The following is a 25,411-nucleotide window of genomic DNA, read 5'->3' on the forward strand; positions in this document are numbered from 1 at the left end:
TAATTTTGGTGATCAAAGATGAGTTTTAAGGGATAAAATGATTGACTACATGGGGACTTCAAATAAAATCAAAACTGATGTGGTTTAGTGTGATTATTGAACCAAACTTCATCTCTGAAGCTGCTCAAAACCAGTCACATGGATCAGTTTTTTTAAATTGAGATGTATACATAATCTGAAAGCTGAATAAATAAGCTTTCCATTGATGTATAGTTTGTTAGGATAGGACAATATTTGGCTGAGATACAACTATTGAAAATCTGGAATCTGAGGGTGCAAAAAAAATTGTTTTTAGAAAATCGCCTTTAAAGTTGTGCATTTATGTTGGCGATTGTGCCGCATTCACTCACAAAAATAAATGTTTTATATATTTACGGTAGGAAATTTACAAAATATCCTCATGGAACATGATCTTTACTTAATATCCTAATGATTTTTGGCATAAAAGAAAAATCGATCATTTTGACCCCCTACAATGTATTGTTGGCTATTGCCACAGATATACTTGTGCGACATGTGACTGGTTTTGTGATCCAGCGTCACATTTGTGCAAATCTTTTGCGATATTTTCTAAATGTCGATAAAAAAACGATTGCGAAATGACGCCATTTCCATTAACTGATGTTATGCGACTAAAACGTTGTTGTTGTTTTTTACTTTGACTAAAATGTTGTTATGCGACTAAAACGTTGCTCGCGATAAGTCATTCCAAAAATCATTGCAGCGGATGTTGGTAGGTTTATGTATATCGCAGCCGTTACACTAGCCATTATTGTTAATGCGTACGCGTGTATCCAAGCATTAATGGCAAGGAAAACCCCTTATACTTGTGAGCGGCTCATATGAGGTGTTTCTCTCTCATTTCTGCTTCAAAGTCTTGATAAATTGTGGCATTTTGTGGTTTAGAATCCAGTATTCCAGTGATACTTTTGTCTTTTATGAGTTTAATAAAGAACTCGGTCTCGTCTTCTGTCCAAACACACCGCGCCATCTTTAAAGAATGATCGACTTTTACGTACGTCAGGTGACCCGTAAATTATGCAAAAAAAAAAACTGTTTCCATTGCAGATTTGCAAAATATTCCTTTTCAGAATTGCCTGAAATTCATGCGAGCATAAAAACTTTTTTGCGATATACGGGAGTTTTTGCAAAATTGACGTGTTTCCATTGGGCGTATTTTCAATTCGCAATTTCAATTTGCGCAATTTGAACGGAAATGTAAACGCGATTCGTTTTAGTCATCAAAGTGATGCAGAAATTGCACACTTCACCTACAAAACTTGTACGCTATGAGTGGCTTGCATCTTGAGAAAGCATTCTTGCTTTCTTATATCATATCTACAAGCTTTTAGGCCGTGGATTGTGATGACACATGTTAATAGTTGAGGTTAATAGATTCATACAACACACCACAGTATCAACAAATATTGTTTTAACAGTGACATGTCTCATAAATCACATCAAGCTCTCCGTGATTGTAATCCAAAGCCCGAGGGAAACGGGACGGAGGACAGAATGAGCTGATAAATCCCTGATTTATCCACACCAGCTGTTCTCTCCTACACTGACTCATGCCACGTCCATCTCTAGGACCAGTTTAATTTAAGGAGCTTCTGGTCACGATTCGAGAGGACCGTTGGAACGGCGCGTTCAGAAAGAAGGTGGCTCTTTGCATTTTAGTTTAGGAAACGCTTTCATGTGGTACCCACTCGAACCAGGCCAGACAAACACACACATACAGACGTCATGACGTCAGGAATCCACACAACCACGAGTGTCTGCCGTCGGCATCGGTGCCAGTTGTTTGTGGCTCTTTTGTGTTATGGTGATTTAGGAAGTCTATTCTCTCGGCTAGGAGGGGAAACTACCCATGACGTCTTGGCACACAAAAGACGGCCAATTACGCTCTTCAGGGTTTCATTATAATGCGTTTCATCTCAGTCACACTGATCTTTCATGTTCAGGCGCCATTGTGTAGGAAATTAAATAAAGATTTTTGCTTGAAAACAAACAAAAACTAGATTTTTTAAAAATATATTACAATGAATGCAATGATTTTTTTGCACCAGACTTATAAGCAATAGAGGTTCTGGAAGTATAAAAGTGATTGATCAACCACATAAAAATTTTAATCTGATGTGATGGTGCAAGGCATGCTAAACGTTGTAAATATTGTAGAGTCTGTTGTATTATGAAAGCATAAACCAGAGACATCAAGTCCTGGGAAAAAAACAAAAACAAAAAAAACTCATGAAAATGCATAGTTGAATGGCAATAAAATGACTTTAATTAGTTTCAAAGGTCATAGCCTCTGATTTCGTTGAACGTTTTAGACATTTTACTCTTACATCTTATATAATCTATGAATGAATTTCATTTTAATATTGCTTCAAGGGTTGTCAAAAGAGTATGTTTCTCATCAGTCTCATCGTTTGTTCGTTCGTTCTACCTATCATTTGTTCGTTCTACTTATCATTTGTTTGTTCGTTCTACCTATCGTTCTACTGTTCTATCTATCTATCAATCGTTTGTATGTTTGTTCTGTCAAGTTCAAAACTTTTGTTGAAAAACAAACATTTTTTTCATGAAAATGCATGGTTGAATGGCAATGAAGTAACTTGTCTTGACTTTTTAATTAGTTTCAAAGTTCATAGCCGCTGATTTCGTGGAACGTTTTAAACATTTCACTCCATCTTATATAATCTATGAATGAATTTCATTTTAATATTGCTTCAAGGGTTGTCAAAAGAGTATGTTTCTCATCAGTCTCACCCACATTTCTATAAACTCAGAATGGTTGCCCTTCCCAATAACCTTTGTGTGAAAGCACACCAACAATAACCGTCTGGACACCAAAAAACCTCTTTGTGAGCTTTTCAAAGTGTCCTGGAAAAACAGTGAGTAGACAGAGAACACATTAAAGTCGGTCGAGCCACAAAAGTGGGAAACAAGGCCACATGCTTATAGCGAAGGAAAAACATGGGCTCGGGATGAACAACACATGGACGAGCGTCTTCAAACGGCCACAAATGATGCCGTCGACTCTTCAGGCCTATCATCAGATAGGAATCACACTGTCGGAACGAGTTAGATTGAATAAGCCTCTCCGTGTAGATTCATGCTTCCCCCTTCTCCTCCCGCAAAGATACACATATGCATTTGGTTTGTTTAAAGAACGAAAAAAAAAGCAAGAGAATCTTTCGTAATGGGAAATTAGGTCAGAAAACCACTTGATGCAAATGTGATTTCCAGACAGGAATGCCTCAAGGCTCGGTCTGTGGTCCGCTGGCATTGTTAGTCACATGCCACAGTGACACTCACCCACGATCATCCCGTGATCCAGACGCTTGATGATGTCGAAGGAGTTCTGGACGTTTCCTTCCAGGATGTCGTAGACGATTTCCGGGGTGTCCATGTGAGGAAAGGGAGACGGTGTCGAGGATCGCAGGAAAACGATTTCTGGGGGGGGGGGAAACATCGTTTTTTTAGTAGAAAACACTTGTGTCTGTAAAATTTAATTTAGAAACAATTTTCACTCAGAAATTGCTGGTAAATTTCACAAACAATTGCAAAGAAACGGCAAGTAACACATTGAATTACATGTGGAAATTTTGAAGTAGACAAACTGAAATAGTATTTTTTTTAAATCATCTTTGTTTTATTTACAAACTGTTGATGCGTTCAGAATTGAAGAATTGGCTATCGTTATGTCTATATATCGCTCTAGAGTTCATTCTATTGTTTGTTGGTTCGTTCGTTTGTTCTATCGTTCATTTGTTTGTTCGTTCTATCGTTCATTTGTCCGTTCGTTCTACCTTCCGTTCGTTCTACCTAGCATTCGTTTGTTCATTCTTTCGTTCTATCTATTGTTCATTCTATCGTTCATTTGTTAGTTCATTCTATCGTTTGTTTGCTGGTTCGTTCGTTTGTTCTATCATTCATTTGTTCGTTCTATCGTTCATTTGTCCGTTCGTTCTACCTAGCATTCGTTTGTTCATTCTTTCGTTCTATCTATTGTTCGTTCTATCGTTCATTTGTTGGTTCGTTCGTTTGTTCTATCGTTCATTTGTTTGTTCGTTCTATCGTTCATTTGTCCGTTCGTTCTACCTAGCATTCGTTTGTTCATTCTTTCGTTCTATCTATTGTTCGTTCTATCGTTTATTTGTTAATTCATTCTATTGTTTGTTTGTTGGTTCGTTCATTTGTTCTATCATTCATTTGTTTGTTCGTTCTATCGTTCATTTGTCCGTTCGTTCTACCTTCCGTTCGTTCTACCTAGCATTCGTTTGTTCATTCTTTTGTTCTATCTATCATTATCCCTGTCTGTCGTTCTGTCGAGTTGTTTTCAAAACTTTCAGACATTTAAAGTTTGTCTTGACAAACTTAGTTACGCAATTGCAAAAATGTATTTTCTCTCGACTTCCAGTTCATTTTAATTCTGCTTATATTATAGACACATTTTAATAGCAGTCCTGATCCTGTTTGCTTCCTCAATTCAACGTTAAATTCGGGAATCGAACTGGAATATATCCGTAAATCTGTTCTAAATGGTGCACAACCCTTTTCAGCTCTCAAGTTCGCTATAAACATTAATAGTTTAACCAACTAGATTTTAATAATCATAACATTTTAGATTTAAAATTATACAATATTTTGTCTAAAAATAAAATAAATGCTAATATTTGTTTTGGATTAGTTCATTTCAACAACAAAAAATGATCTACTTAATTTTCATGGCTGGTACCTTCTGGTTTGTTGAATTCTCTGAAGGTGGGAAGCGAGATGGCCGTGTGTGAAGTGGACAAGATGGGGTCGAGCGCGCAGGAGATGTCATTGGGCAGGCAGGACTTCACACACCGTATAAAATCTGCACGATCCACTCTCGACCTGCTGGAGGAAGTCAAGTTTTATTTATAGAGCACAAGTTTAACACAACCGTAGTTGATCCACAATGCTTTACAATAAAATAAAATAAATCAATAAAAATAAAATAAAATAAAGGGAAAAGGAGTAGGGAAAAAAAACAGAAATGGAGATAAAAATCAAGTATCAAAATCATTCAAACAGGAAGACAACACAACCATCTGACCTTTGACCTGAGCTATATGTTAGTAGCCGTGTTTACATTTTCAGATTTGCGCAAAACTTTTGCGATATATTTTCAAAATTTCGATAAAAAACGATTGCGAAATGACGGCGTTGCCATTAACCGATGTTACTGTATGCGACTAAAACGTCTTTTTCTTTTCGTCATTTTTTTCTCTCTCGCCATAATCATTCCAAAAATCATTGCAGCGGATGTTGGTAGGTTTATGTATATCGCAGCCGTTGCACTAGCCATTATTGTTAATGGAAGGAGACGTAGGCGTGTATCCAAGCATTAATGGCAAGGAAAACCCCTTATACTTGTGAGCGGCTCATATGAGGAGTTTCTCTCTCATTTCTGCTTCAAGGTCTTGATAAATTGTGGCATTTCATTGCAGTTTTGCTAAATATTCCTTTTTCGAATTGCCTGAAAAACCACCTCATGCGAGCGGAAAAACTTTTTTGCGATAAATGGGAGTTTTTTCAGAAATTGACGTGTTTCCATTGGGCGTATTTTCAATTCGCAAATCCAATTTGCGCAATTTGAAGGGTAATGGAAACGCGGCTGGTGTCTTCTGGGATCTACCAGAGGAATACATATTAATGATGCAGGATTCGGTTTCCCTGTCGATGACGACATGCTAAACTGCTAAAGCGCTCCAGACACAGTAGAGCCCATTGTGAGATGACTTGAGCAAACAGGCCGTGATCTCTGGTGATGACTGGGTAAAATAATCTTTCTTCCCAGTTGAAGCTCTCCAACAAGTGGACGGCTTCCAGCAGAACCCACCACAGAACCAAGCACCCAGTGGGCGGGCGAAACCTTTACTACATAAATATTATTTGCACAAACACACTGGCCATTCTTAATATGGAGCTCATAACACAAACAATCAGGATTTGGGGGGTAAAAAATCAGAACAGAGAACGAGGAGAGGCCAAAAATCACACCACAGGAGAATTGGTGGTCGAGTTTCCTGTTAGCCACTCATGGTTTTTCAATGCTTTTTTTTATTTTATTTTAAGTTGTGACATTGATATAAAACTTTTTCCAAAAAAATGTTTGGTTTAGCAGAGCATTCCCAGTCCGGCATCCCAAAATCTCATGTGGAATTTAAATTTATTAACATATTATCCATCTATATATCATCTATCTTTTAATAGGAAAAATACGAGGGAGCTGTTTATCCTGAACAGGGGAACTTTGAGTTTATTTGAAGCTGCGTTTGGGAAAATCGCTGCGTAATCAAGAGCTGACCTTGGATCACTAATGAGATCTTGTTAATTGTTTCTCCTTGGCAGCAATTAGATTAAATTGTTAAATCTCTTTTTTTTTTTTTTTTTTTGTCTATAAAGCTATACATAATTAAAGAAATGAATCATTTAAATGGGATTTTGAGCAAATCTCAAAACGATTATTCATTGTGTACATTCTGATTTTGTAAAGTCTCGATTCATTGTGAACATTAAAAAAAATGGCAAATATTAAACTTTTGTAATATTTTGTCTAAAAAAATTACAAATTATTTTCATTTGTTTAGACAAAATATTATATAATTAATCATTAATTGAAGACAAAATTTAAGTTTGATGATTTTGTCTAAATAAAACACTAAAATTACCGTTGTATTTCGACAGAATATATTTTAAAATTAAATAGTAATAATTTTGGGGTTTTAAGTTTGGACAAAATATTTAAAAACTTACATTTTTAATCTGCCATTTATCAGTCATTGGCCATAACTTGATCGATATTTTTATATAAGTGCATCTCAAAGTTTTGATAGTATTTTCTTCCCTATTGTGACGTATATCCAAGTAAAATGGCTTCTCAAACAAGAACAAATGTGGGCAGGGCTTGATTTTATCCGTGAGGAATTGATTGGATGGTTGTGGTTTGCTATTGGTGGATCTCATGTGAGTGACAGGTTGTCCCGCCCTCGTAATCAGAGATGTCGCTGCATTGATTAAGAATTACGAGGCACATGGATAAATAAATAGAAATATGTGCACAGATGAATCATTTATAATAAACACTGCAATATTCCATAAACAAATTAATTTCATAGTGACTTTAAAGTGAACAGCTCTAGTGAAGTGTGCATCGTTTTTGCAGCCGTGCCGTGATTCGTTTCACCCTCCATCCATATTCTCAACATTTTATTTCGACTTTTTTTTTCTCTCTCAACGACTTTATGCTCGAAATGTAATGAGTTTATTCTCAACATTGTATTTCGACTTTTTTTTTCTCTCGAAATTTAACGATTTTTTTTTTATCCAAACACAACGACTTTATTCTCGAAATGTAATGAGTTTATTCTCAACATTGTAATTCGACTTTTTTCTCTCTCGAAATTTACCACGTTTTTTTTATCGAAACACAACGACTTTATTCTCGAAATGTAATGAGTTTATTCTCAACATTGTAATTCGACTTTTTTCTCTCTCGAAATTTACCACGTTTTTTTTATCGAAACACAACGACTTTATTCTCGAAATGTAATGAGTTTATTCTCAACATTGTAATTCGACTTTTTTCTCTCTCGAAATTTACCACGTTTTTTTTTATCGAAACACAACGACTTTATTCTCGAAATTTAATGAGTTTATTCTCAACATTGTATTTCAACTTTTTTTCTCGAAATTTAACGAGTTTAATCTCGCATTATAATGACTTTAATCTCGAGATGTTTACATTTTTTTTATTATTGTTTGGCCCTGATCCTCTTCCGTAAATAAACACTGCAATATTTCATTAAAAAATGAAAGAAATTTTCATTTTCATTTCTTGTCAAGTCAAGTCATCTTCATTTATACAGCGCTTTTAACTATATAGACTGTTTCAAAGCAGCTTTACAGAGATAAGAGGAAGTTACAGTAACAGAGATGGTTTAGGCTTTACATCAGCTCTAGAATAAAGTTATTGTCCAGATAAAGTTAGTTTTGATTGATTCACTTCCATCACAAAGATCATTAGTTATTAACTTAAGGGCTGCTAACACCACACCGTTCTGTACCGAATGTATATGTGCGCAGGCGTGTAGTCTTTCTTTACTAATTGACCTCAACAAACTACCTGTCTGGCCTTAAAAATGTATAATACAGATTTTTTTGTACCGCTTCCGCGTGTCCATGCTAACCGGTGAATTATTTGACAGCGTTTTATCTGTACAGAGGTAAAGTCATGGTGACTGTAAAGTGAGCAGCTCTAGTGAAGTGTGCATTATTCCTGCAGACACCGTCTCTGAGCGCTTTGATCGGATGCAGGAGTTGCAGTGAAACCCCAAAGCTCAGATCAGGTTACGGGCGTTTTTACTGCAGAGAGGGGAGAAGCCCCTGACAGAGCAGTCGAGCCGCCGCTGGGCACGGATCTGTAATTAGCAATTAGCGGGTGGGTCCACGTTTTGCTTAGGCCTGAGCCAAACCCACAAAATGTTCTCCTGCTTATAATACCCAACTTGTGCACGACATGCCGAGCGAGGAAGACGGAGAACGAGGGGCAAGCGGCACAAATAACATCAAAGCTAACATTGTGGCGAACGCCGCTGGGGGGAATCCATCGCGCGCGCACTCACTCGCTCACGTGAGCAGAGACGCTAAATCCCCATGTGTGACTTGAGGGGAAAAACATGGCTTTTGGACGGGCCGTGTTTCTGGTCAAGAGAAGGTTCTCTTTTTCTCTCTGGTAATTATTATTTATAGTCAGTGTCTTGATAGCGCACCAACACAAACACTGCGGCCCATCGTTTCTCGGGGCACGGCGGCGATGTAGCTTCGCCACAAATTGTTCAGACCACTGTCCAAAGCCCAGAATCCCATAATTCACTGTCAGAAAGTGTGTGTGTGTGATGGGAGAGAGGAGAAAGCCCAGCGAGATGCCACCTAGCGGTGTGAGGAACCTTTAGAGTGCCCCTGTTCTGCTGTAAAGCCACTCATTTTGAGTCTTCAACAACAGGTTTATGTGCATTCAAGGTCAAAAAACACTTTCATTTTCTTATAATATTCAGATTCAGTCTCTCTAAACCCCTCCTTTCCTAGAACCTACTCTGCTCTGATTGGTCAGATGGCCCAGTCTGTTGTGATTGGTCTACTCTGCTCTGATTGGTCAGATGGCCCAGTCTGTTGTGATTGGTCTACTCTGCTCTGATTGGTCAGATGGCCCAGTCTGTTGTGATTGGTCTACTCTGCTCTGATTGGTCAGATGACCCAGTCTGTTGTGATTGGTCTACTCTGCTCTGATTGGTCAGATGGCCCAGTGTGTTGTGATTGGTCTACTCTGCTCTGATTGGTCAGATGGCCCAGTCTGTTGTGATTGGTCTACTCTGCTCTGATTGGTCAGATGGCCCAGTGTGTTGTGATTGGTCTACTCTGCTCTGATTGGTCAGATGACCCAGTCTGTTGTGATTGGTCTACTCTGCTCTGATTGGTCAGATGGCCCAGTGTGTAGTGATTGGTCTACTCTGCTCTGATTGGTCAGATGGCCCAGTCTGTTGTGATCGGTCTACTCTGCTCTGATTGGTCAGATGGCTCAGTCTGTTGTGATTGGTCTACTCTGCTCTGATTGGTCAGATGGCCCAGTCTGTTGTGATCGGTCTACTCTGCTCTGATTGGTCAGATGGCTCAGTCTGTTGTGATTGGTCTACTCTGCTCTGATCGGTCAGATGGCCCAGTCTGTTGTGATTGGTCTACTCTGCTCTGATTGGTCAGATGGCTCAGTCTGTTGTGATTGGTCTGCTCTGCTCTGATTGGTCAGATGGCCCAGTCTGTTGTGATTGGTCTACTCTGCTCTGATTGGTCAGATGGCCCAGTCTGTTGTGATTGGTCTACTCTGCTCTGATCGGTCAGATGGCCCAGTCTGTTGTGATTGGTTTACTCTGCTCTGATTGGTCAGATGGCCCAGTCTGTTGTGGTTGGTCTACTCTGCTCTGATTGGTCAGATGGCCCAGTCTGTTGTGATTGGTCTACTCTGCTCTGATTGGTCAGATGGGCCCAGTCTGTTGTGATTGAATCTGGCTTACTTGATACACAGTGATACATACAGAAACGGATGTTTTAGATGGTTGCTAGGGTGTTGCTAGATTGTTCCTAGGGTGTTTTAGATGGTTGCTAGGGTGTTGCTCGATGGTTCTTATGATTAACTAGGTGGTTGCTAGGGAATTCCTCGATTATTGCAAGAGTGTTGTAGAGATGGTTGCTAAGGTGTTTCCCAACCCAGATGTTTCCAAATGTTAACCATCGCAAATAGCAATCAGATCAAAACTGTCCTGTATTAAAACAAAATTAGGACTTTACAAAAATTTTAATATTAAATTACAAAAATAAAACAATATGAGAACATATGATAAATAAAACTGAATCTAACCTTTTTTTTTTCACAACCTGTAAATATTGTACATTTTACAACTTTTGTTTACTTTACTTTTCAAATGTTTTGTTTATCCCCAAGTACGATTATTATTTAGCATTTTATGATCATTTTGAGCACAAACATTCATGCAAATTGTTTAGTTGATTATTTTAGCACTAGCATAACCATGTTTTAACTAGTAGGCAGAAGTGTTTACATTATCATTGATTACGATATCACTGATATTAGGCCTATAGTTATTATTAATATTTTGAATTATATAAATATTTTGTAATTATTTTTTTCATTTTGTTTTTGTCCTTTTCAAATAAAAAAATGGTCTATATAGTTTTTATTAAGTTTTAGTTTATTTTGCTTCTATTTCTTTGGTACTTCAGCTTAAACCAAAGGAAAATGAGAAATGTTGTCTTGTCAACTAGCTGAATTTTTATTTGATTTCAAATAATGCAAATGGTGTTTTAATGGTTTTAGTTTTAGCTAACAATATTTACCCTGGCTAGCAGTTACAGCTAGCATCTTTCAGATCTCTCTTCAAGATCGACATCATCAGATCGCTCCGTCTGTTTCTGGGTGTATGTTGGTGGATTAGCGGCTAATGTATCCTTTAAATACAGGCTAAAGGGTTCAAATGCCTGGCTAATTATCCAGCTAACCACTTCAATGATTAATGGATGCTTCCTACATGACTAATTAAATGTTAATAAAATCGCGTCAGGGTGGCTAGTGTGGTAATTTTCCAACCGCCGTTCCCACTTTCCATTTCATCTCTCCACTGTATCATTAAACAAAAAAAAAACTATTTAAAGCCAAAAATATATATTTTTAAAAATAAAATACAAGAATCCTAAAGTAAGTAAAATTTTATTAGAAAATAATAGACTAAAAATAATAGAATATAATAATAAAAATGATTTTGACAGCAGTTGATTTGCTTTGCCTGACAGCGCCATCTAGTGGCCTATAACATACAGACGTCTGATTCAAGTCTCACATCTGATCACAGTTTGTGTGTTTGAAAGTAGTTTCAGACACAGTCATAGACTAGAGTATATAATGAACAGCAGTTTTGATACAGGAAGAACATCATCTCAGGTAATATATTCCCATCAGACACCTGAGGAACTTTGCTTTCTGCAGGATCGAGATTAAAGTCGAGAATAATGTTGCCTTCGAGTCTTCATGGGTTGATCATGTTTCTGAGTGTCGTTAATGAGTGTCCATTTTTCTACCATTTTATGTGCATATTTTACTGCAAATACAGTTTTAAAAATGTATTATGATTTTTTTTTACCACTTAATGTGCATAATCTATTGCAAATAAAATATAGATATATTGGGATTTTTCGTCCGTTTGTGCATATTTTACTGCAAATACATATTTAATATGTGATTTTTTTTAACACTTTATTGAGCATATTTTACTGCAAATACATTTTAATTTGTGAAATTTTTAACCATTTTATGTGCATATTTTACTGCAAATTGTTTTTTAATTCATTGCAATTTTTCTACCAAGTTATGTGCATATTTTACTCACTGAAAATATTTTTTGTTTTAATTTGTGATTATAATTTTTTACCGCTTTATGTGCATATTTGACTGAAAATTATTTAAATTTATTGCTTTTTTTTACCACTTTATGCGCACATTGTAATGCAATGTAATATTCAGTTCTTTTTGTGATGTATTTATCACATAACTCTCCAGTTTATGGTTTTGAACGTTATGCAAAACATGTCTTAGTTAGCAACAGTAACCAAGAGGGGGCGGAGCTTAGCGAATGGTCAATTAGTAGTGAAAAACTGGATTTTCATGTCAGAGGCACATCAGCATCAGTGTTATTTTAGACTTGATTAAAATCAATGTCAAAATCACTTGATAGGGGACGTTTCCAGAAGGACTTGAAGGCAACATTAGACGAGATTCCAGAGGCACATCGGAGCGTCTGCTTTTATCAAGCACTGGTTTCATTCAGTGATGCCGTTGCTCAGCTCGTCCGGGGTTACAAACAAGCGTATCTTGAAGAGGTAAACGCTAAGGTGTCCGAATCGCCTCAGTTTCATCTCCAGAGAGATTTCAAAGTCCTGAGGAAGCGTGATGGGTTTCTGAACCACCAACACGCCGCCGTGATCCACGCGTTTGACGGAGAAGAAGCCTCCCTGGTTCCCGTCCACGATGGCCACCTCGATGTCGTCCCCGAGCGCCGAGTTGGACGGGCCCATGCGGAAGATGTTGGTGGGAATGGGGATTTTGGTGGGGAATGTCAGGTGGTAGTAGGTAATTCTCACAGGCAAGGCCAGGCACTCGCTAGTCAGATTACAAGGCAAGCGCTCACAGCGACTGCGAAGGGGAGATGGAGAGAAACACGTGGGAAAAGAGAGAAGAGAGAAGAGAAAGAGGGGTTAGAACGGTGCACGACATGCGGAGGAGTGTGTGATTTTAGGGGGAGGGGTTTGTTTGAGGGGGGAGGAGCATTCACAGTGACATCACACTCTAAAAAAATGCTGGGTTGTTTTAACCCACTTAAATAAAAATAAAAAATGAGCCCAATTTTGGGTCAAATATGGACAAACTCAAACGTTTGGGTAATTTTAAAAAATGTAACCCAACGGCTGGGTTTGTTTGTCCATATTTGACCCAAAGTTGTGTCGAAACAACCCAGCATGTTTGAGAGTGAGAGTGCAACAGTCCCTTTTCTTTTCTACACAGAGACGCTTAAATATTGCGATGCGTCTCGGATCAAGCCGGCATAGTTCAATTTGTATTGAAACTTTTTGGGGGGGAGAAAATGAATGGGAAAAAATACTTCCGGAACTGTTGCGCTCTTATCGGTAGGGGATATTAATGATATTAATGACAACGTGTATTAATGAAACTTTGTGCACAATTCATGCATTACGTTCATGCACAGTGTGATCAGCAGATCTGTTAGGAACCCCAGTTCTGATATTAATATCTTCCTGCAACATCTGAGCTGTACGTCAACTCCTGCATGATATATATGTACTAATATTTGCCTAATTTTGTATTATTAATTTTTTTGTTTCTAGACTGCATAATTTGTATTATATTTTTTATTTGTTCATGTTCAGTGGAAATGTTTATTTTTAATTATTTAAATTAAATAATATGAATATATGTATAGTAAAAATATATACAAACTTTTGTTAGATGCGATTAATTGATTTGATATATATAATTCACATATTATATTTTATATAATTTATTCAAAAAAAATGTATTGTCATAAAAAGAAAATTATATTTTATATATATATTAATTATTCCTTATTCATAAATTATTATTATTATTATTATTTAATATTTATTATTAAACATTTCTTGGTTCGTATTCAGTGGAAACGGTACATTTAAAAAATATTTGGAAACCGATTCTCAGATATGTAAAATATTAAAGTTAACGGAAATTCAAAATTGGATTAAATTCCTACAGAATAAAGTCAAGAATCAGTGCATTTGTTTAATGTCCTTTTGCTCTTGGTTTGAGCTGTTGAACTGGTTGACTTGAATCCGTCAGTCACTCACGTGTCTCCTGAGCGCCTGTAGTTGGCAGGACAGTCGAAGCTCAGGCATTTATATCCGCCCTGGATGTTGAAGCAGCTCTGGGCTTCTGTACAGGCGTGAGTCCCGGCCACACACTCATCAATATCTGCTCGTGGGGGGGAAACACAGCAGTATTAGTGTTGGTCTTGATGATTATGTTTAAATAAAACACTTAGCTTTATTTACAGTGATTTGACCATATTTAAAGGGATAGTTCACCCAAAAAATGAAAATTCTGTCATTAATTTTTCACCCTTGTTGTCATTTATAAAGCGATTGTGTCTCATCAGAATCCGCTCAATTCAAATGGATTAGTTTTACGATCACTTTATAAAGTTTTGAAGCATCAAAGTGGTAGTTGCTTATCAATGGAGCGACAGAAATCTCTCAGATTTCATCAAAAATATCTTCATTTGTGTTCCGAAGATGAACGAAAGTCTTACGGGTTTGGAACGACATGAGGATGAATAATTAATGACAGAATTATCATTTTTGGATGAACTGTCACTTTAAGGGCTTTTTCCACAGCATAAAGTGGTGTAATATGACAAATGATGCACATTATGTGTGAAATTGATGGTTTATCAATTACAACTTTTTTGACAAATTTTTTATGAATTCTGACCAATGACACTCAGGGTTATTATCGTTAACTAAAAACATAAAAATATATTTGTTCATTGAAATAAAACTGACATAAAATAAAAAAATAAATAGTAGATTAAAAACTTAAAATAGAAAATTAGAAATGTTGCCAGGGAACTAAAACTGAATAAAAATAAACAATTTAAAGTATTTTTTAATATTAATTAAATATTAATTATATATAATTATTTTTAAATTATAAAATAACAATGAAAATAATACTTAGATAATTTAAATTATATTTAATTATATTTTATTTTTTTAAATTGTATACTTATTGCATGTTTATTTTTAATTAGTTAAATTAAATTATATTTTATATATATTTTATATATACAGTATATGGTATACTTAAAAAATTTTTTTTAAGTAATTTACATATTGTATTTTCATATATCATATATATATAAAATAGAATTGTATTTTATTTGTTATTATTATTATTATTTGTTACTTATTCAATATTATTTATAATAAATACATCTTTAATATTATTATTATTTATCATTTAATGTTTATTTATTTATTATTTGTGTGGCCACAGAGAGTCAGGACCTCGGTTTAACGTCTCATCCGAAGGACTAATAAACCTAAATAGTAATATTTAAAACACAATGATTTGTAATAACGGTTTACACTACAATACGTTCTCAAGATTTAGTGAACTAACATAAACATGAACAGTTTTATTAACCAAAATTAAGAAATGTTCATAATAAATGAAGTATTGTTCGTTGTTAGTAACTCCATTTACTAATGTTAACAAATGAGACCATTTACATGAACACTGATTTCTGTATTGTGTGATATGAATATTGTGATCCTGATAACAGTGTGTTCCTGACCCTGGCAGCTGCGTCCGTTGGGAGCGAGTGTGTATCCGGTGGCGGGACACGTGCAGTGAAAGCTTCCCGGTGTGTTGTGGCATCGGTAAGAGCAGATGTGTCCACCGGTGGGCAGCGCACACTCATCGATGTCTGAAGAGGAAAACACACTGTATGAATGATGGAGTCTGACAGCAAACACCGTCTCAATTCCCCCACTTACACTACGCCCTCAAGTATGAACTCACTCAGTGAAGAAACATTTAGCTTGGAGTATCAGAAGAGTAGATAAGCTTTGGGACAAACTATCACGTCATACAATTATGTCTTTAACGGTTGCTCTCTGTCACAGTAAACTGGCCTGTCAATCATCTTGTTACAGTAAACTGGCCTGTCAATCATCTCGTCACAGTAAACTGGCCTGTCAATCATCTCGTCACAGTAAACTGGCCTGTCAATCATCTCGTCACAGTAAACTGGCCTGTCAATCATCTCGTCACAGTAAACTGGCCGGCCTGTCAATCATCTTGTCACAGTAAACTGGCCTGTCAATCATCTTGTTACAGTAAACTGGCCTGTCAATCATCTCCTCACAGTAAACTGGCCTGTCAATCATCTTGTTACAGTAAACTGGCCTGTCAATCATCTTGTCACAGTAAACTGGCCTGTCAATCATCTTGTCACAGTAAACTCTTGTCACAGTAAACTGGCCTGTCAATCATCTCGTCACAGTAAACTGGCCTGTCAATCATCTTGTCACAGTAAACTGGCCTGTCAATCATCTTGTTACAGTAAACTGGCCTGTCAATCATCTTGTTACAGTAAACTGGCCTGTCAATCATCTTGTTACAGTAAACTGGCCTGTCAATCATCTCCTCACAGTAAACTGGCCTGTCAATCATCTTATCACAGTAAACTGGCCTGTCAATCATCTTGTTACAGTAAACTGGCCTGTCAATCATCTCGTCACAGTAAACTGGCCTGTCAATCATCTCCTCACAGTAAACTGGCCTGTCAATCATCTTGTCACAGTAAACTGGCCTGTCAATCATCTTGTTACAGTAAACTGGCCTGTCAATCATCTTGTTACAGTAAACTGGCCTGTCAATCATCTTATCACAGTAAACTGGCCTGTCAATCATCGTGTCAAAGATAAAATCCATCACATTTAATTTAATTTCATACAGTATCAGAGAGAAACACGTTGATCTGCAGTCGCGTGTCTTTCATACAGAGACTCTCCTCATATTAATGCATTATTAATGATGCATTTCAAAGTTAATGGCCAAACGGATCTTTGTAAAAGTCCACATTGTTATTGCAGATGAAATATGACACGAATAACATTAAATAAATATATTTTTTTATCAGGTTAAACTTTGATGAGTCACACAAACCTTTATCTAAAACCCTATCCGACATATTTTGTAGTTTTTTAACACTCGTGTTTGCAGTTCCTCCTCCAAAGCGCAATGGATTGTGGGTAATATTAGCCTTTATAGTGAACACAGACCCACTCTTCGAAAATCCACTGGAAATAGTAGATCATCCGAGGACTTCTGGCATAATCTTTTCCACATAAATGCTTTGGGACACACTTATTCTAACCTCACACACTGTTTAGGATGGATAGCGTGGACATTGAGACGCAGGGACAGTCTCACACACTCACCTTCACAGGTGATCCCGTCCACATCACTCAGCTGGTAACCACGGCGACAGTAACACTGATAGGACCCGTAAACATTGGCGCACTCCTGACTGCAGGGGGCGCTCTCACACTCGTTGAGGTCTGCGGGGTAAACGACAGGCCAGAGAATGAACCAAGGCTGACTGAGTTAATTATTAAAAGTGCACTGTGTAATATTATGAGGATCTGTAGACAGAAATGCAATATCATATACATAACTATATTTTCAGTGGTGTATAAAGACCTTACATAATGAACCGTTATGTTTTTATTAGCTTAGAATGAGCCATTTCTCTCTACACACACATCGACATGTTTCTACGGTGGCCCTGAACGGACAAACGCGTTTTGTCACTATGTTGTTCTTTGTGCAAAGAAGCTTCAGCTAAAGTCAGCGAATAAAACACTGACACAATGATGAACAAGTAACAAGTGCTGAACTGGCTACTCTCTGCTGTCTCAGATGACGACATCACTTCCTGTCGGCCACGTAACTTCAGTTGGGTGCAATTCACAACCTCACCACAAGATGGCGCTAAAGATCACACAGTGCACCTTTAAGGCCCGTTTACTACTATAACGATAACTATACACTTAACGAACGATAACGGTCTGTTTATTCTAAGCTCGCGCGCTGTGGTTTCAAAGTGTGTACAACGTCATTGAACATGTTCTTGCTGTTCTTGTTGCTTTTACACGGCTTTAACCAGCAGATGTCCTCAGCATACTGTGTTCTGAGTGAAGCGTGTAATCGATCTAATAATCTAACAGTGAATTTAGTCAATATAGTGGAATAAAAACAACACCTAGCCTTTTTCACCGCAACTTCAAAGGAATCAAGACAATGTTGTGGAAACGAGCGCTGGAAACTTGAGGTCATACTTCTGCTTATTCAGAGGGATGAACAACTGTTTTCCATTTTCTTATAAAGAGGCTTGACTTGTAAAACAATGGTAGATTAATCTGGACCTCGGTGATTAACTTCTCCGCAATGTCGTCTGCCATTTTAAATGCGCGAGCCCTTTAATTAGAATGGATTCTGATTGGCTGTGAGTGTGTGTATCCCAACGATAACTTTTCTCCATATCGCTGTGGTGTGACTCTGCTATTCTTCGAGTTTTCGAGTTTTTAGAACTATATCTTTATCGTTATCGTCCTTGGTGTGAACGGGCCTTTAGTTGAATGGGTTTTCGAGTACCTTCACAGTTCCTCGCGTCGTTGGCCAGCTTGAAGCCGGTGGTGCAGCTGCACTTGTAGGAGCCCAGGATGTTCTCACACTTGTGTGCACAGAGTCGGCCCGGATAGTTCCTGCACTCATTGATGTCTGACGTTCAGGAGAAGAGGAACACGGCATTCAGATCAAGTCAAGAAATAGGTGCATTAAAATAATAATAATAATGATATATATATATATATATATATATATATATATATATATAACTTTTAAAATAATTATAATATACAAATTATAATAAAAATATTTATTTATATTTTTAATTGTCTAAATTAAATAATATATTGTATAATTTAATTAAATATGATATATAATTAAATTATTTTAAATAACTACATAAATAAAATATAAACATTTTATTATAGTTTAATGATTATATATATATATATATATAAGAAGCAATTAAATAGTTATAATTAATAATTATAATAAGTATAATTAAATAAAATATATAATTAGATTATTTAATATTTTATAATTATTTAAATTTTATATATACATATAGTATAATTGTATTACTATATATATATATATATACACATACAATATAATTATTTTAAATAATTATAAAAATAGCTATTAAAATCATATTTGATTATATTTTTATTATTTTGAATTAAATAATAATGTTTTATATATGATGTATAATTTATTTAAAATGATATATTATTTAATTAAAAAAATAATTATACAAATAACAAAATAATATTTAATTAAATTTTTTATCATTTTATTCAGTGTAAATGTTGCATTTAAAAAGAGTTGGAAATGAACCTCGAGACCCTCAGTACATTTCATTTATTTATTCCTCATTTATGTCCAAGAGCAAGAAATACGGCACACAGATCAACAGAAGACAAGCTGTGCACGCTGTGTTTGACAGATGCATTCAAATGCATGAACCCTGGTGCGGGTTTGAACCTACGACCTTTGACCTCTTAACCACTGACCTTCACAGGATCTGGTAATGCTGTTGAAGATGAAGCCGGACCTGCACTCGCATCGGTACGAGCCCACCTGATTAATACAGCCGTGACCGTCACAGGAGTTATCAGGACCGGCACACTCGTCGATATCTGAGGCGAGAGGATGTGTCACTCACACGTTCAGCTCTTAAAGAGACAGTACAGACTAACTTTATCAGTGGAAAACTCTCAAACCTAGCAAAATATGCCATTCACAACCCATTTTATTTCCATAATGTGATGCGACAAGTATGTTCTATGTAATATAATAATTTTTTTTTTTGTTTGTTTGTTTTTTTTTTTGATTTTGGGGTGAAATTGAGAGCTGGATTTTTGCTCAAATAAGACTTTTGAGATCTTGGTTTTCAAGGATTTCTATTATTTGATGTTTTATTTAGTCACTTATAAAGTTATAAACCTTTAAGACTTCTGTGTATAAATATACTGTATATTAAATTATATTCATTATATATTAATATAATTATAATAAAATGACATAAATATTATGTACTTTCTAATATATATATGTACAGTATATAAAACATAAACATAATGTAACATTAAATATAAACATATAATATTTATTTTTTTATATATTAATTAGTGTTTTGTTTTCTTTTGAAGTCTTAGATTTTCCAGCATTTGTATTATTTGATTATATATATATATAACATAAACATAATGTAACACTAAATATAAAAGTACATTTTATTATTTATTTTATTATATTAGTGTTTTGTTTCGTTTTTTCTTTTGAAGTCTTATTATATTATATTATTTGTTATTTATATTAAAAAAAATTCTCTGAAGACCAATTATTATATTAGACACATTTTGTGCTATGTAATATAATTATATATAGAATAATTTCTTTGATTATTTTATTATATTATTTCTTTATTTATTCACACTGGTACGATTTTTATTTATTTATTTATTTTTTATCATTTTTATTACTTTATATATATTTTTTTTTTCTCTGAAGTCATATATACCTAGTCATATATTTCAGAGTTTTTCCCAATATTTCCCACCTCTCTTTCTAATATTTCGAATTAAACTAAAAATGCAATTTGCACCCCATTTTATTTCTGTAATGTGATGCATTTTTAATGTATGACACATTATTGATAAATAATGACACATTATTGAGATAAAATAAATTATTTTATGATGTAATTCATTGTTTTTCTTTTGAATTTAAGCATATGTATTACTTGACATTGTATTTTCTCTCTGAATACCAATTATAATGCAGTTCTTGATCTGATTGGTCATGAATTGAACATGTGAGATTGTGTGTGTGTGTGTGTGTGTGTGTGTGTGTGTGTACCGACGCAGCGAGTTCCCTGTGCGTTCAGATGGTATCCGCGACCGCAGTTCACAGACTGTCTCTGGCAGGTGAAGGAGCCGACGGTGTTAAAGCACATGTGACCCGCCGGACACGGGCCCGTCACACTCACACACTCGTTTATATCTGTCACACACAAGAACACACATCGTTAGAGAGCGTAACGGGCTTTTACACACTCACACACTCGTTTATATCTGTGATTGTAAGACCATTTGTTTGTCCGAGATAGCAACAGTAACTAAGGGGGGCGGGGCTTAGCGATAGGTCAATTCAACAATCATACATATGTTTTCATGTTTGGTACAGCACTTAGAAGAAAGAACAACACAGAACCAAATAAAAGAGAAAAAAGGGTGAGGGTCTTAGTCTAATAACATAAGTCCAAAGCGGAGAGAAGTTTCAGGGCATTTCTGTCTGACATCCAATGAAGAGATTTTACAGATAGCCTCACACTGTGTCCTAACGACACTCGATTAAAGCTTATTGTCCATGTTAATGAGAGTGTGTGTCCTATCCGGCCGCGACGGCGACACGCGATGATTCTATTCTAGAAACGGTTTCTATTTTTCTGACGTCGCGCTGGAACAACAAACACAAAGTGTGGCGATAATAATCTCAGGCGCTGTTTATGTGCTTTATTTAATGTTAAAAGTGTGTCATGTGACTCTGAATATCATTTAGTGCTCCAGCTTTGAAGCTGTAAAAGCAACAATGGATAATTCACCTCAGATCTTGAAATTAAACAAATGGAAACAAGAACGTTCAAACTGAGAACAAACAAGTGTATTCTTTGACAAAGATTGTTTTAGTTACTCAGTATATATTTTTAATAATGTTTAAATGGTGTAATATTTGTGAATTTGATTATGTGCTTATCCATTTTCTTGCGAGTGCCGTCAAGATTACTCTCTGGTCCACCCACACGCTGTTCTGATTGGCTGACTCCACCCACACGCTGTTCTGATTGGCTGACTCCACCCACACAATGTTCTGATTGGCTGACTCCACCCACACAATGTTCTGATTGGCTGACTCCACCCACACAATGTTCTGATTGGCTGACTCGGCCCACATGCTGTTCTGATTGGCTGACTCCGCCCCCACACACTGTTCTATTTGGCTGACTCCGCCCACACGCTGTTCTGATTGGCTGACTCCACCCACACGATGTTCTGATTGGCTGACTCCGCGCCACACGCTGTTCTGATTGGCTGTGGGTTTTGATTGATTTTTAAACAACTCGCAGTCGCATCGCGTCTAGTGTGGACAGACAAATTATTTGTCGCTGGAATCTTATCACATCGCGTCTGGTTAGGACACGGTTTTAAGTTAGATTAGATAAAAAATTTGCATCTGTGGATGGAGTGCTTACCTAAAACAATCAGATTGTTTATCAAAAAAGTTAGTCACTGAAACTGTCTCACCGATGCAGCTGCCGAGAGCGTCCTGAATGAATCCCTCGCCGCACTGCATTCTGGGTCGGCAGCGGAAAGACCCGGCTGAGTTCTGGCACACCATCTCGGCTCCGCAGTTATGAGTGCCCGTCTCACACTCATCAATGTCTGAAACAGCAAACATGCACATTATATCTTTGTTTATTCATTTATTATTATTATTATTATTATTATTAAGAAGAATTCACTTTAATGAGGGACGTGTGAAGGTTATAGGCCTGAGCTGGTCATTGGGGCTCAGTACAATAATCAAATGGCAAAGGTTGTGATTTCATTAAATAAAAATATGGAGTAAAATAAAAACTGCATTAAAGCATAAGTTTTCCATCTAAATCAAAGTTTTAACATTTTAAAATAAATATAGATAAACATACATTTGCGCTGTAAAGTAAAATGTATGTTTTTCTTAATTATTTATTTTATTTTAGAGTGAAATATAATAGTAATATTTTTTATTTGTTTAACACTTTTATTTAGTAATAATAATTATCTTAAAAAATTATGTTTTTTTATAATCATATTGTTATATAATCACAAAATGTTGTTATTAAATATTATTAAAATATTATTTGCACTGGTTGGTGTGTTCTGAGTGAGTGAGTGAGTGAGTGTGTGTGTGTGTGTGTGTGTGTGTGTGTGTGTGTGTGTGTGTGTGTGTGTGTGTCTGACCTTCACACTGGTTGGTGTGTTCTGAGTGTGTGTGTGTGTGTGTGTGTGTGTGTGTGTGTGTGTGTCTGACCTTCACACTGGTTGGTGTGTTCTGAGTGTGTGTGTGTGTGTGTCTGACCTTCACACTGGTTGGTGTGTTCTGAGTGTGTGTGTGTGTGTGTGTGTGTGTGTGTGTGTGTGTCTGACCTTCACACTGGTTGGTGTGTTCTGAGTGTGTGTGTGTGTGTGTGTGTGTGTGTGTGTGTGTGTGTGTGTGTGTGTGTGTGTGTGTGTGTGTGTGTGTGTGTGAGTGTGTGTGTGTGTGTGTGTGTGTCTGACCTTCACACTGGTTGGTGTGTTCTGAGTGAGTGTGTGTGTGTGAGTGTGTGTGTGTGTGTGTGTGTGTGTGTGTGTGTGTGTGTGTCTGACCTTCACACTGGTTGGTGTGTTCTGAGTGTGTGTGTGTGTGTGTGTGTGTGTGTGTGTGTGTGTGTGTGTGTGTGTGTGTGTGTGTGTGTGTGTGTGTGTGTGTGTGTGTGTGTGTGTGTGTGTGTGTCTGACCTTCACACTGGTTGGTGTGTTCTGAGTGTGTGTGTGTGTGTCTCACCTTCACACTGGTTGGAGTCGGTGAGCTCGTAGCCCGTCCCGCAGCTGACCTCTCTCTGACACCGGTACGAGCCGAGTGTGTTGATACAGCGTTCGCCCGGACGACACTGAGCCGCGCCCAACACACACTCGTTGATGTCTGTCGAGACACAGAGTCTGCGTTCACACTGGCACAAAACATCCGATCTTTAAGGGCCTGTTTACACCTGGCCACATAAATGTGTTCTCGCGAAACGGATATAAATCCGATCTTGCAGATTTAACGGAGTTCACATCACCGAAATCAACAGATATGAGCTGCATTTTATTGATCATCAGATCATTTCAAAATCAAAGACGGCAATAAGAGAGAGCGGAGACAGCCCTGTAAGATCATTTCAGTTCTTTACTTGTAATGAAGATGATTGTGTGTCGATTGATGATTGATGATTGTTTCATTGAAGATGATTGTGTGTTAAGTGTCTGTGACTTACTCTCACTATGATTTGTGATAGTTTGCGTGTTTGCTTGATGAATAGATGCTCAGCTGCTCGTCTGCGGGGATCATATCTGGATATAACATGACATATAGCCTATAACACGCTCTCACACCTTTATTTTAGCATTGTTGGGAGGAGTAAAATTTACATATGTGGTTTCATCAACCAGATGCATTTACACTTGTCCAGTTTGGTCTGGAAAGAGTCTCAGACCGATCAGGTTTAAATCCGTCTCGAATGCGTTTCGGAGGGCATTTACACCTGGGCTTTTCACAATCGGATAGCTATCAGAAAACACATGAAGTGGCCAGGTGTAAACAGCCCTTTCTCACATCTGAGCCTGACTTCCAAATGTGGTTTTAAACCAGATACATATCCGATATCTGACATCCGACCTCCGTCTAAACACACATATCCGATTCCCCTTTGAATTTCAAGCCACTACAAGGCGAGGACGACACGTTTATTTACAAAGATAGATTTTTAACGTTGTATAATGAGTTAGACGTGTCTGTATGCGCTCGCTCACAGGGTTTTTTATTTTGGTGGGAACGTTATATTTGTCTCTGTATTTTTTATCAAATAAATGCAGGCTTGATGAGCAGAAGAAACTTCTTTCAAAAACATTAAAAATAGTAATGTGTCCAAACTTTTGACCTGTACTGTATATATATATATATATACAGCGCTACTTTATTTCACTTCAAAATTCTAGATCTGAGCTGTAGATAAACGAAAATTATTTCCAGACTATAAAGCTGCAAAAAATTCACGAGTCATGACAGCTGTTATCTCACCCATGCTGGCACATAATCATGACCACCCGACATGAATTATAGAAATAATTTTGATAGCACGGCCATTTAAAATCAGGGTTTACCATGTGCATAGAAAAACTATCTTATGGGTGGGAATTAATGTACACACAGATATCGGACACCAGTCCTGTCTAAAGTGAATGTAAACAGACGGACCAAAAAATCAGATATGGTCAAAAGATCGGATCTGTGTAGTGTAAATGCGAGAGATCCCTCAGACTCTCATGACTGACGTGCGTTTACAGGTGGACACACACTGACCTTCACAGGTTTTTCTATCCGCCTTCAGCTTGTATCCCTCCGAACACACACAAGTGCCGTTAACACAGCGCTGAGCACAGCCTGCAGCTTCAGTGCAAACACACACACACACAACATTAATGAGACTACTCGAAAAACTCTCAATCATGCATTTGATTATATGTCTTCATAGTTCCAGGTACCTCTGCATCGGTCGTCTGTGTTTGGTGCATCAGGTTGTAAATCTGTCATTTTAACACATACAGTTAGTTAATGCATTACAACTTTAGTCTGAGCTCCTCTGAGGCACTAGAGGGCAGCAGAGTCCATTTATACTGAGACTGTAATAGAGACAGAGCACATTTAGGCCACGCCCACACGGGGGGGGGGGGGGGGGGGGGCTACCTCCTTGTCATTTCCGACTTATAACAAAAGCCA

General features: G+C 36.9%; 1 protein-coding gene across 3 annotated transcripts in view; it reads right to left on the reverse strand.

The window, feature by feature from the left end:
* The window catches only part of fbln1 (fibulin 1), a 56,106-nt gene that overhangs the window by 10,401 nt on the left and 20,294 nt on the right, over nt 1-25,411 (reverse strand). The window contains exons 5-16 of one of the 3 annotated variants that reach the window (XM_082160660.1): nt 25,177-25,218; nt 24,995-25,081; nt 23,438-23,575; nt 22,153-22,290; nt 20,708-20,851; nt 19,360-19,485; nt 18,374-18,499; nt 17,158-17,277; nt 15,507-15,638; nt 13,999-14,122; nt 4,745-4,887; nt 3,322-3,459 (exon numbers count right to left, since the gene is read on the reverse strand). In XM_082160660.1, the coding sequence (XP_082016786.1) occupies nt 3,322-3,459; nt 4,745-4,887; nt 13,999-14,122; nt 15,507-15,638; nt 17,158-17,277; nt 18,374-18,499; nt 19,360-19,485; nt 20,708-20,851; nt 22,153-22,290; nt 23,438-23,575; nt 24,995-25,081; nt 25,177-25,218 (1,458 nt within the window). Of the gene's footprint in view, nt 1-3,321; nt 3,460-4,744; nt 4,891-11,298; nt 12,794-13,998; nt 14,123-15,506; nt 15,639-17,157; nt 17,278-18,373; nt 18,500-19,359; nt 19,486-20,707; nt 20,852-22,152; nt 22,291-23,437; nt 23,576-24,994; nt 25,082-25,176; nt 25,219-25,411 lie in introns of those variants that run through there. The other 2 variants (XM_082160659.1, XM_082160661.1) reach the window with 2 other exon arrangements.

This window comes from Leuciscus leuciscus (genome assembly GCF_965113295.1).
Source record: "Leuciscus leuciscus genome assembly, chromosome: 25".
In the NCBI taxonomy this organism is placed as follows: Eukaryota; Metazoa; Chordata; class Actinopteri; order Cypriniformes; family Leuciscidae; genus Leuciscus; species Leuciscus leuciscus.